Source organism: Abramis brama (assembly GCF_963993115.1).
Source record: "Abramis brama genome assembly, chromosome: 20".
NCBI lineage: Eukaryota > Metazoa > Chordata > Actinopteri > Cypriniformes > Leuciscidae > Abramis > Abramis brama.
In genome coordinates, this window is record NC_139982.1 from 30242752 (window position 1) to 30255886 (window position 13135).

Here is a 13135-nt window from a genome sequence, read left to right on the forward strand (position 1 = left end):
TTGTAATAATAACACTGTAACGTTAAAAAAAATATACTAATTAGGGTAAATAAACAAGTTCAAATCTGTTAGTTACCTAATCACTGAAAATTATACAGTCATCCTCCACATAAAAACACAGTTGAATATGCAGAAGGTATTTTTACAACTAAACCTTATTTCCTTGTAATAATAAAAAATCCCATATAAAAGAAGATAAGAGAAAAATCCATTGTGGTCTTTGAACGCTGCAAATCTGTTCCCATAGCAACTGGCGTGTAATCCAGGAAGCGGAAGCGAAAGCGGAAGCGCAGAGCCTTTCGACCAAAGTTTGTTTAGTGTGGTAACGTTAGCTAAACACAGCAAAACTTCAGCCAGTTGCCTCGGTTTTTATTAAACAATAGTAACTTTCATCGACTTTTTTGTAGTTTAGTAATGGGGGGAACCGCGAGTAAGTTGCCGAAAGATCTTCTATCAGAGTATCAGGTGAGACAGACACATTTAATATATTTATTATTTATAAACATAAATGTATTCTTTATTGAGAGGAGTTGAGTTGCTCTTATTTGTTTATATTTTCTCCTTTTTGTGTAACACAGGAGCTTACATTTCTCACTAAGCAAGAAATCTTACTGTAAGTAAAGTCATAATGTACTTAAACTCGTTTTTTATGTTATATTTTGTTGCCTTCAGTCTGCTTGTTTTAATTGTGAATGTTTACTGTAGAATTGAATTGTTTTGTATTATTTAGTAAGCTATTATTGTTAAAGTATTTATTTTTTCATTTTAAAACTGTTTTACAATTTTCTTTGTCATTTTAATTATATCTTTAATATTTCTATTTAACTCTGGTTTAATTTTATATCAGTTTTACTGTTAGTAATTTTATTTCAGTGATTATTCTAATTTTCATTGAAGTTTTTCACCTAATATTTATATTTTAACTTTATGTCAGTCACTGAAAACCAAAACTGATTTTGGTTACACTTTATTTTAAGGTGACGTAGTTACATTGTACTTACTCAAATACGTACCAATTAATATGAATTAACTACGTACTTACTATAGAGTTACGAATAAGGTTAGGGTTTGGTTTAGGGTTAGATACTTGTAATTTTGCATAATTTACTGTTATTACTATAGTAAGTACATGTAGCGTAACTCATGTCGCCTTAAAATAAAGTGTTACCCTGATTTTTATATTTTGTTTTTACATTTGTATTTGAATTTGTAACAGCAAGGTATCAATTTACTTGTGACAATAGCTAAACTACATAAACATACAGTAAAGTTATTAAAAGTGGCTCTGAAGTTTATTTGGATGCTTAACTAACACTTGAAAGTGTTTGAATGTCATTACATTGATAATGACATTCAATGTATTGATACTTTTGTCATTGATTATGTGTTTGTTTAGGGCACACAAAAGATTCTCTGAACTCCAGGGCAGAGAAAATGGGCCGTACAGCGCCAGGGTGTCCATGGAGAAGGTCCTTACGCTTCCTGAACTGAAGGTAAAAGATAAAATTTAGAAGCCATAATGTTTCTTAAAATAGGGTTAATTTTCTTCAAGCAAAATATAATTTCTTATAATCCTTTGAAATTCACCTATTCCACTGTATATATGCTGTTATTGTTGGAAATTCTGTGTTTCGATCCTTCACAGTCGAACCCCTTCCGGAAAAGGATTTGTCACGTCTTCTCGACCTGTGACTTGAGGGATGGCAGCTTGAGCTTTGAGGATTTCCTGGACCTCTTGAGTGCCTTCAGCGATTCGGCAACCCTGGAAATCAAGTCCCATTATGCCTTCCGGATCTTCGGTAATAGTTGGAACGCTCTTAAGATTGAGGTTTAAGGTGTGTTCACACTTGCTCTGTTAGTGCGGTTCATCTGAATAAGTGTGAACGCTGCCATCCGAACCCTGGTGCATCAAACAAGTAGACCGAGTCTCACTCCACTTCCAAACCAACTCTGGTGCGGTTCGCCTGAAATATGAACACAACACGGACCAAAGACATGAAAACGAACCACAAACAGGACATGATGTCACAAGATGTGACCCTAAAAAGGACAGAAATCTCAAGCATACCTGTTTTTTCTCTTCATAGTTGCAGTGTTTCCCATCACAGTTCAGAACCGCATCTCCTCGCAGCAGATCTGTGTGTTAGTGTGTGTGACGGAGGGATTCCTGATGCTGTTTTGACTCCTTTACACATTTTATAAGCTCTTCACGAGTTCTCAGCAGGTCAAGATGCCATCATATGTAGTTACACACACACAACGAGCGCATTTAGCCCAGAACACAGCATTGTTTCGGATGTTCGGTAAGTTCCGTCACAAAATATACGCAATAAAAGCCGGCCAATCAGATTTTAAACATATCCCCATGTCTTTAGGTTTGGCATTATTAGGGGTTAACAGTTTAGGACCCAAGGACCAGATGTTTGAAAGAAGACCCGGAGTCAGAATTATAAAAAATTGAAGAAAAGTTTTACTGAAGATAGTTTGCAGTTTCATCAGCAGAAGTTCAGCTTCAAGACTCACTCAGGAGTTCGTAGGCCGCCCCGCTTACAGTTACACAGATCACAGCAGTTATACCATTTCCAAGGTCTAAGCTACGTCATTGCTTACAGGTTGATTGATTCTGATTGGCTTAGAAATTGATAAACATAGTAATTTTCCACACATATACAGATAGACTGAAGCATATCTCCATAGATTATGCAGCTGACACTCGGACCCTGAAGTTAGGCATGTCGTGACCTTCCAGGTCGCAGATTTGGGTTGCCGGCCGCCATCATGTCCCGAACAACAACTCAATCTCCAATAATGCCAGTGGTTCCTTAACCTGTAAGCAAGAAGACTAACACACACACCGACACACAGCTTTTCCAAGGTTGGATTTGGCCAGGCTCTAACTATAAACAGGAGTCTCGTCTCAAAACATCAAGATAATGCGTTCTTTCTCAAGAAGAGCTACACTTTAGTCTAACTGGAAAGTAAGGCTTTAACTGAGAAATGGTCCCTTAAACTATAGACTTCAATGACTCCTATGTGTTTTAACATGTTGAAGACCTTTCTCAAACACAAAACATGTCCCTATTTCATCCCTGGAAGCCGGGATAAATAGTCAAGCTGAATTCAGATATCAAATACTGACAGAATACATGAAAAGAACATTTCAGTGATAACACTGGTTACTTCTATAACAAAGTAAAATCTCCTGAGAAGTCATTCAACTCATTTGATATTTAGAAGGAAAAAGATTGATTAATACCTTGATTATAATCACTCATTACATATACATTGAAGCAGCAGTGGATTCCAATCCCCCCCCTTCAGTATCTTTTAGTTCGGTGTTAAAATGCCAATGTGAACGCTAAGCAGACCAGGACTAAATGTTTTTTTTTTATTAGTCCCGACCAAGCGAACCGAACTACAAGTGTGAACACACTCTGAATTGAGCAAACACCATTAAACAGCAGTTCCTGAACATTATTCTGTTCCTCTGCAGACTTTGACGATGACGGGACACTTGATGCGAGAGATCTGGAGAAGCTGGTGAACTGCCTGACGGGCGAGACGGACGACACTCGTCTCACTGCAGAGGAGATGAGGCAGCTCATAAGCAATGTGAGTCCGGTGGATACACGTCACATGACTAACGAGAGACATCTGTCAGGTGAACTTTACTCATGTGAACAAATGTGATTGTGCAGATCCTGGAGGAGTCGGACATTGATAAAGATGGAACAGTGAACCTCTCCGAATTTCAGCATGTCATCTCCAGATCTCCAGATTTTGTCAGGTGAGAGAATTTTGCTTATTTTATTTACAAATTGGTCAGCTGACGTATTTTGCTGCCTTTAGTTTAATTAAGTTTTCACTTCAGGAACTCACACACTTCAGGAACTCACACACTCCAGAAACTCACTCACACACTTCAGGAACTCACACACTTCAGGAACTCACACACACACTTCAGGAACTCACACACTCCAGGAACTCACACACACACTCCAGGAACTCACACACACACTTCAGGAACTCACACACACACTTCAGGAACTCACACACACACTTCAGGAACTCACACACTCCAGAAACTCACTCACACACTCCAGAAACTCACTCACACACTTCAGAAACTCACTCGCACACTTCAGGAACTCACACACTCCAGGAACTCACTCGCACACTTCAGGAACTCACTCGCACACTTCAGGAACTCACTCGCACACTTCAGGAACTCACTCGCACACTTCAGGAACTCACTCGCACACTTCAGGAACTCACTCGCACACTTCAGGAACTCACTCGCACACTTCAGGAACTCACACACTCCAGGAACTCACTCGCACACTTCAGGAACTCACTCGCACACTTCAGGAACTCACTCGCACACTTCAGGAACTCACTCGCACACTTCAGGAACTCACTCGCACACTTCAGGAACTCACTCGCACACTTCAGAAACTCACTCGCACACTTCAGAAACGAACTCACACACTTCAGGAACTCACACACTCCAGGAACTCACTCGCACACTTCAGGAACTCACTCGCACACTTCAGGAACTCACTCGCACACTTCAGGAACTCACTCGCACACTTCAGAAACTCACTCGCACACTTCAGAAACTCACTCGCACACTTCAGGAACTCACACACTCCAGGAACTCACTCGCACACTTCAGGAACTCACTCGCACACTTCAGGAACTCACTCGCACACTTCAGGAACTCACTCGCACACTTCAGGAACTCACTCGCACACTTCAGAAACGAACTCACACACTTCAGGAACTCACTCGCACACTTCAGGAACTCACTCGCACACTTCAGGAACTCACTCGCACACTTCAGAAACGAACTCACACACTTCAGGAACGAACTCGCACACTTCAGAAACTCACCCGCACACTTCAGAAACTCACTCACACACTTCAGGAACTCACACACTCCAGAAACTCACTCACACACTTCAGGAACTCACTCACACACTTCAGGAACTCACTCACACACTTCAGGAACTCACTCACACACTTCAGAAACTCACCCACACACTCCAGAAACTCACCCGCACACTCCAGAAACTCACTCGCACACTCCAGAAACTCACTCACACACTTCAGGAACTCGCACACTCCAGAAACTCACTCACACACTTCAGGAACTCACTCACACACTTCAGAAACTCACCCACACACTTCAGGAACTCACTCACACACTTCAGGAACTCACTCACACACTTCAGGAACTCACTCACACACTTCAGGAACTAACACACTTCAGGAACAAGCCTTAGTTACACACCTAATTTACATTAATTGTATTTTATGTTAGTGGGAAAAAAAATCATCCTGTTTTTGTAGAGAAGCAAAAAAAGTGAGAAAGAAATATGAAATTGCCCACACAAAATGACAGGATAATAATGACTTCTGAACTCATAACGCAGCATTTCTCCTGATCCTCACTGACTGACAATGTTCTCTTGCAGTTCATTCAAGATTGTGTTGTGAAGTTTACACAGAAGCTGCTCTCCGGTCCAGACTGTCCACCTGCGCCTTTAATCTGTCAATAATGCAGCATGTGAATGTATTCTCTCGTTTAATCTTTCTACTGTTTATATGTTTGAAAACATTTTTTACTCACTGTTTAAAACAAATCTACTTTCTATCCTGTATTTTAGATCATATATTTGTACCTAATTTAATAAACTCTTAACACTGCAACTTTGACGTCCTGGTGTTCATATGGCACTCTGAAGTGGGTCTGTTTCTGTCAGGATGGAGGTTGTTCTTTTGGCACCGCGAACACAAACGTGCTCCATAACCCACAGACAACATCCTGAACACACAAGCTGTGAGCGGGGAAATAATCCACCAGCGTCGGCTCATCTGTGCTGTTCTCACTGCAGTGTCCCAGCTGTCCATAATGACCTGATAATGGGACAGACGGAGGAAAGACAACTTTCAGCACTTTTGAATTAACACTTTTAATCAGGAAGGACTCAATCAAAAGTGACAGTAAATACATTTATAATGTTACAAAAGATTCTATTTTAAATAAATGCTGTTCTTGAGATCTTTCTGTACATCAAAGAATCCTGTAAAAAAATACAGTAGTGGCCAAAAGTCATGTCCAGCCTCGGAAAATTGAAATCTTCACCCTTTATTTAAATATTATAAAAAATTTGCTTTTCTAAGCATATTGTGCAGTTGTGCCTGGAGTGAATTGTTATATTTGCCATAACGCATAGTTTTCGACCAGGATGTCATGCAAAGAAATTATGAAAAAAAAAAAAAAAACTGATTATGTTGTGGTCTATGAGAGCTTTTTTGTTTAATGCATTTTTTACATAGTAAAATAAAACTGTAACTGTAATTTGCCTTTTTTTGCCAAATAATTTTGTTTAGTTTAGTTTAGTGTTTTGTTTTTCCTTCATATTTATTTATATATATATATATATATTAGGACTGTCAAACGATTAATCGTGATTAATCGCATCCAAAATAAAAGTTTGTTTTTACATAATATATGTGTGTGTACGGTATATAATTATTTTCTATATATAAATACACACACATGCATGTATATATTTAAGAAATATTTGCATGTATATACTGTGTATATATATTTATACTATATATAATTTATATTATATATAAATATTTTATATATAAATAACACATTTTTCTTAAATATATATATGAATGTGTGTGTATTTATATATAGAAAATAATTATATACCGTACACACACATATATTATGTAAACACAAACTTTTATTTTGGATGTGATTAATCGCGATTAATCGTTTGACAGCCCTAATATATATATATATATATTCCTCATATTTTGTTGGTTTCATCAAAGTTGAAGGGTCATTAAAAACAAATATCCCCTCCGGACATCACTTTTGGCCACTAATGTAGTACATCACGGTTTCCACAAACTTATGAAGCAGCACAACTGTTTTCAACATTGATAATAAATAATCAGAACATTTCTTGAGCATCAAATCATCATATCATAATGATTTCTGAAGGATCATGTGACACTGAAGACTGGAGTAATGATGCTGAAAATTCAGCTTTGATCACAGGAATAAATTACATTTTAACATATATTAAACTAGAAAAATTTTAAATTGTGAAAATATTTCATTACTGTATTTCTGTAGCAAATGCAGCCTTGGTGAGCATGAGACTTCTTTCAAAACATTAAAAAATCTTTAATGTAGTGTATCTACAGTCTATTTACGTTGATTTATATAACAAAAAATAAAACGAAGCAAACTCTTACCCCATCCCCAGGTGTACAGATCCCCGGTGCCTACAAAGAAATAAGAAAAGAATAAGGTAATGATTTTTCATGTCAACCAGCAGTATTACGTGTCATCAGGGATTCTGGAGTCCAGTTTATGCCTGTGACCTGTGACGGCGGCTGTATGACGGGATCCACAGCTGATCCTGCTGATCTCGGACACATTCGGGACGTCCACTAGAGCAGGGAACGCTTGGATTGAGATGAACATATCGGCTTGGTTCTTTTCATCTTTACTTATGGTCTGGTCAGTGTTTCCTAAACAGAAACATGTAGCTATGTAGTAATTAGGGATGCACAATATCGGCAACCATATCGGTATCGGCCATTCATTGGTAATTTGTAATGTTACCGTTATCGGTCCGATAAGAAAATTTGTCTGATATATTAAAGCTGTTTAATAATGTATTATTTCCTTCATCTGAGACACTTCAGATGCGCACTGATCAACATGATGGTTTTGAATTGCTTGAAATATGATTGAAATCACTTCAAAAAAGGAAAATACAGTTCAGAGCAACATGTGCAGCGCAAGTGTGTCATATAAGCTACATAACATTATAATGAGAACATTAAAATTGTGTGTTTGGGTCATGGCTTTTAATGGTGAGACTTTTGTTTTTGTAATCAGGCTATGAAAATTATTTTAAAAAAAATTTATGTAGATTTATCAGCCAATATATCGGTTATCGGCTTTCAAAATACAAAGAATTATTGGTATATAGTGCATATATTTAGCAAAATGCCCATCTCTAGAGGAGCTAACTATGCTCTGGTCATTGAATGGCTTTCCTGAGGTAAATGTAACGTTACATGACATTGTTTACAAGCTGTTTTGACGTCTTTCCGCGTCTTAAAACACTGACTGAGTGATTACAGATACATTTCAGCAAGTTGTGCTGTATTTTTCAACATACCCTCTCTGATGTTCATTCATCTTTATTTCTAGGGATGCACTAATATGAAAATTTGGGCCGATAACGATAACCGATAATCTTTATATTTTAAATCTGATAACCGATATTTTGGCCGATAAATCGAAATACAAATTTTTATATACTTTTTGAGAGCCTGATTACAAAAACAAAAGTCTCACCATTAAAAGCCATGACCCAAACACACAATTATGATGTTCTCATTATAATTTTATGAAGCTTATATGACAGACTTGCGCTGCACATGTTGCATACAATGTTTGAATAACATTGACAGAATTTGAAAGTTAGTCTAATTCGTTGCTCTGCAATGTTTTTTCACTTCGTGAGAAAATGGATGTGTATCAGGCAGCCCTGAGTAAACAATTATGTAAAGTCATATATATTTTAGTCCTTTTACCAGCACTTTTTGCTCTGTGTTTTTCCTCCTCCAGGCCTCTAGATGGCAGACCGAGCTGCCCGCTTTCATTCCAGCCCCACATATACAGGTCCCCGCCAGCTAAACACAATAAACAACACAATTATTTCAGACAGATTGCAGATGAACAGTCAGTAGAGTTGAGTTGAAGTTGAGTTGAACTTTATTGTCCATGCTGAAATTTGTCTTTGACCCTGGTGACATAGATACATTCACATTAATGGTTAAAAACACTTCACACATTAACAACACAAACACATAATTAACAAAATTATACAATTAAACACTGTTTCGTTCAAAAAAAGAACAAAACACACTATTGTACCACTTTAGAAAATTGTACGATTTAAGATAATCACTGCCTGCCATTGGGACAAACGATTTTTTATACACGTTTCTTCTGGCCAAAGAGATTTTGAGTCTACGACCAGATGGGAGCAATTCAGAAGTGGAATGAAGTATGATGAAGTATGAGTATGATCTTTAAAAATCGCAATTGCCATTTTTACCATAAAACAATCAAACAAGGCTTTAAGTGGCTGTTGCACTGCAAAAAATGACATTCTTACTTAGTATTTTTGTCTTGTTTCCAGTCTAAATATCTAAAAATTCTTAAATCAAAATGCATTTACTAGATGAGTAAGATAACATAAGATATTAAATCTTGTTTTCTGGGGGATGATGAGAGTTTTTGCCTAAAACAAGTAAAATGATCTGCCAACATGGTAAGAAAAATAATCTTGTTTCCGTTTGAATTAAAATACATTTTCTTCCCCCATTGGTAATAATTTAGCTTGTTTTAAGAAAAAACTCACTTCATTTGGATTTTTTTCCCCAGAAAACAAGATTTTACTACTTTAGTAAATGCATCTTGATTTAAGAATTTTTAGATATTTGGACTGGAAACAAGACAAAAGGCAAGACATTTTTTTGCAGTGTGTTTACAGTATGCTCACAAAGAGCAAGCAAACGGCTGAATTTGCCAGGGAATGTTAGTGGGATAATCTCACCGCTGACGGAAGCGGAGTGCCAGCTCCCAGCGGACACTGCTCGGATCGGGACGCCCCACAGCGCCTCCACGACCTGAGGCTCGTCCTGCGACGTCAGAGCGCCGTGACCCAGCTGACCGTGACTGCCAAAACAATAAAAACATTCAGCATGGGCACTGAGTAGTTTAAAGACACATCGAGTAAAAGAAATGAATAATGCTTTAAATAAATTTATTTAAAATGATGTAGTCTCGAAAAGGCTGTTTTATTTTACATTAAACATTACTGTAATACAATGATTTTTCACAATAAGCATAAATTAGAGGTGGTACAACAAATACTAAATAATATAATATATAAAATATAAATAATTTACAGTGAAAATGATGCTTTTTGTGCTATTTTAGCCATATTTATGCACTATTATAGTATCTATTAAAATTTAGAAATAGCTTTTATTTTTTAGAATTTCAGTTTTTATTTTAATTTTAGTATTTTTAATAATTTTGTCATGTGCTTTTGTCACTTTTATTCATTTTTTATATTTCTGTTTAGCTTTAATTTATTTAAATTTTTCGCAGTTGTATTACTTCAATCTAAACTTATTTTATTTCAATTAGTTGCAATGGCAAAGTTTTTTAAGTATTTCATCTAATATTTATATTTATTTTAGCTTTATTTTTAATAACCAAAAATTATTTTGCATGGTTTTAGCTAACAATAAAAACACTGTTACAGTAATGAGAATTTGTGGGTGAAATATGTTGGTGCTGCTCACGTTAATGCAAAAATAACCTATTTTTTTCCCCCAAAGAAATGAATGTACTATATTTTAGTTCGATAATGTTTTTAATTCAATATTTTGTATTTTTAGGGAATTTTATGGTGCCAAATTATATTTATGCAATAGTTATAACCCATTTAAATAAATGAAATTTCCAACATAAACTAACCGTCATAAAGACACTTGGCAAAAATGTAAAAAAAAGTGAACTTAAAGACATAGAAGTTTAAGTTTATGAAAAATTTCATTTGAAATTTATATTTTCCAACCATATTTTACTCTAAAACTGTGAGGAAACCAAAGCTAATAAATAAATATATAATCTAAATATATGAATAAATCTAAACAAGCTGGTTTCCAAATTTGAGGTTGATATCTCAATAAATGAGCTTTCAGTCAGATTGTGTTTGTGTGCAGTACCAAACGCTTCCACTAGAGGAAATTCGCTTTCATTTTTCATTTTTGACTGAGAACAATACAAGTGTGACTATTTTTTTCAGGACCGTTTAACCTTTTCCAATCATGTCCATGATTTTTTTTGTGTGTGTGTGTGTGTTCACACAGCAAGTTTCCCACCATTCTGATAAAGTAAAAAAAAAACAGCACCAGTGGGTTAATTTCCATGAATATTTTAAAAAATATGCTTAATTTTCTTATTTATAATTTGAAAAATGACACAGATATGTTCTTGACAGGTTTTGTGAGACTCATAAATGCAGATTAGTTCTACAATTAATCTAATATATAATACTTGGCAAAATAGTCATTCCTTAATGTATAAACTAACATTAACGAATAATTAGCAATGCATTTGTTACAGTATACGTAAATAAAAATACAACTGTTCATGTTAGCTCAGGGTGTATTAAATAATATGAAATACTATTAATATTAAATACTATTAGTAAATACTGAGATGAATAAATGCTTTAGAAGTATTTTGCATTGATAGTTCATGTTAACTAATGGAACCTTATTGTAAAGTGTTACTGGCAATCTTCCTCGTACCTTCCAGATCCCCAGGAATACACAGTCCCGACTGAAGTCAGCATCACAGCGTGTTCTGTGCCCAACGCCAGGCTCACGGCACACAGTTCAGAGCGGAGCGCACGGAAGAAAGGAGATCTGGGCATGACGTACCCGCCTGGCACCAGCGGCAGCGGGACGGGTTGTCCTGTTTAAATGCCTCATATCAATACCAGTACACTAGCAACAGATTCACTGTGCACATCTGTATATTACCGGTATTGACAGAGAGGTCTTGCTCCCTCTTCCACACCAGCTTGTTTTGTGGCTGCTGTATTTCCCAGCATTCCACTCTGTCTGTGAAGTTGAGCGTCAGGTGTCTCTCACTGATGAGAGCGTCTGTGCACCCCCGACTCTCTGGAAAAGTGTCTCCGCACACCTGTTCTGATGAACCGGACCCGGACCCGAACCCTGACACACACACATGACTGCCACCTGCAACAAAACCCATTATAGACAGAAGATAATCAGTTCAATATATCAATATACAGTATATAATGTGAGCAAAGGATATGCATAAAATGTACGTAAGTGATATGCACAAAATATTAATCATATTTAATCATATTAATCACGTAAATAGAAGGTTATTTGGTAACACTTTACAATAAGGTTCATTAGTTAACATTAGTTCATGTATTAACTAACAATGAGCAATACATTTGTTACAGTATTTATTAATCTTTGTTAATGTTAGTAATAAAAATACAGGTGTTCGTTGTTTGTTCATGTTAGTTCACAGTGCATTAACTAATGTTAACAAATACAACCTTTGATTTTAATAATGTATTCGTAAATGTTGAAATGAATAGTAACTTTTATTTATAAATTTATAAAAGATTTATAAATGCTGAAGAAGTATTGTTCATTCTTAGTGAACCTAATTGTAAAGTGTTACCAGTTATTTTATTTTATCATAGCTTAGGCTATAGTTAATGTGACTAATATTGTAGAAAAACTAGGCAAAGTAAAATCACAGTAAAATTGTTCGCTTACAGTCTGTGTGATGCACATGAGCTCTGGAGCTCCAGCTGGCTCTGACTCTACAGTCTGATCTGATCACACATGATCTACACACATCTGAAACCAGGACAGGTGTGTTCACTTTACAGGTTACTACATCTGCCGGCCGTATCTGACCAAAGCCATTGAAACCAAAACCAAACCAATTCATTGACTTATTCTGGTGGTGATGAACACAAAGAACTGTCACTTGCTTTCATGTATGGAAAGTTGCATTTTAGTTCCATCAGCAGCAATAAGGAAAGTCTAAAGTCGGAACACGAGTGATGTCTGCTGTCAAAATAAAAGTTGTGTTGCGTTCTTAATAAAAACACAATCGATATGTTTTATGATTGTAATACAGAGCGTTCTATATGATATATTTTTTACAGTCTATGATTATATTATATTATATTATATTATATTATATTATATTATATTATATTATATTATATTATATTATATTATATTAATTATATTATATTATATTATATTATATTACCGTTATATTATATTATATTATATTATATTATATTATATTATATTATATTATATTATATTATATTATATTAATTATATTATATTATATTATATTATATTATATTATATTATATTATATTACCGTTATATTATATTATATTATATTATATTATATTATATTATATTATATTATATT

General features: G+C 35.5%; 2 protein-coding genes across 2 annotated transcripts; one reads left to right on the plus strand and one right to left on the minus strand.

The window, feature by feature from the left end:
* Nucleotides 1-259: 259 nt before the first annotated feature.
* Nucleotides 260-5712, plus strand: cib1 (calcium and integrin binding 1 (calmyrin)). The gene is made up of 7 exons (XM_084094632.1): nt 260-465; nt 579-613; nt 1397-1493; nt 1646-1799; nt 3494-3612; nt 3699-3787; nt 5478-5712. Exons 1-7 carry the CDS (start codon nt 415-417, stop codon nt 5497-5499), a joined length of 567 nt encoding a protein of 188 aa, XP_083950758.1. The 5' UTR covers nt 260-414; the 3' UTR covers nt 5500-5712.
* rccd1 (RCC1 domain containing 1) lies at nt 5475-12728 on the minus strand. Its single transcript, XM_084094631.1, has 8 exons — nt 12454-12728; nt 11674-11892; nt 11440-11605; nt 9669-9790; nt 8641-8739; nt 7414-7563; nt 7285-7314; nt 5475-5919 (listed from the first exon to the last, which is right to left on the minus strand). Exons 1-8 carry the CDS (start codon nt 12629-12631, stop codon nt 5762-5764), a joined length of 1122 nt encoding a protein of 373 aa, XP_083950757.1. The 5' UTR covers nt 12632-12728; the 3' UTR covers nt 5475-5761.
* Nucleotides 12729-13135: the final 407 nt, after the last annotated feature.

What these genes read in the sequence shown, in the direction of transcription:
- cib1 (XM_084094632.1), top strand. Translation starts at nt 415, where the DNA reads ATGGGGGGAACCGCGAGTAAGTTGCCGAAAGATCTTCTATCAGAGTAT. An exon ending in ATCTTCTATCAGAGTATCAG is followed by an intron (nt 466 to 578) that starts GTGAGACAGACA and finishes TGTGTAACACAG; the next exon opens with GAGCTTACATTTCTCACTAA. An exon ending in AGATCTCCAGATTTTGTCAG is followed by an intron (nt 3,788 to 5,477) that starts GTGAGAGAATTT and finishes GTTCTCTTGCAG; the next exon opens with TTCATTCAAGATTGTGTTGT.
- rccd1 (XM_084094631.1), bottom strand. Translation starts at nt 12,631, where the DNA reads ATGAATTGGTTTGGTTTTGGTTTCAATGGCTTTGGTCAGATACGGCCG. An exon ending in AGACCTCTCTGTCAATACCG is followed by an intron (nt 11,606 to 11,673) that starts GTAATATACAGA and finishes GCATTTAAACAG; the next exon opens with GACAACCCGTCCCGCTGCCG. An exon ending in TCTGTACACCTGGGGATGGG is followed by an intron (nt 5,920 to 7,284) that starts GTAAGAGTTTGC and finishes TCCCATTATCAG; the next exon opens with GTCATTATGGACAGCTGGGA.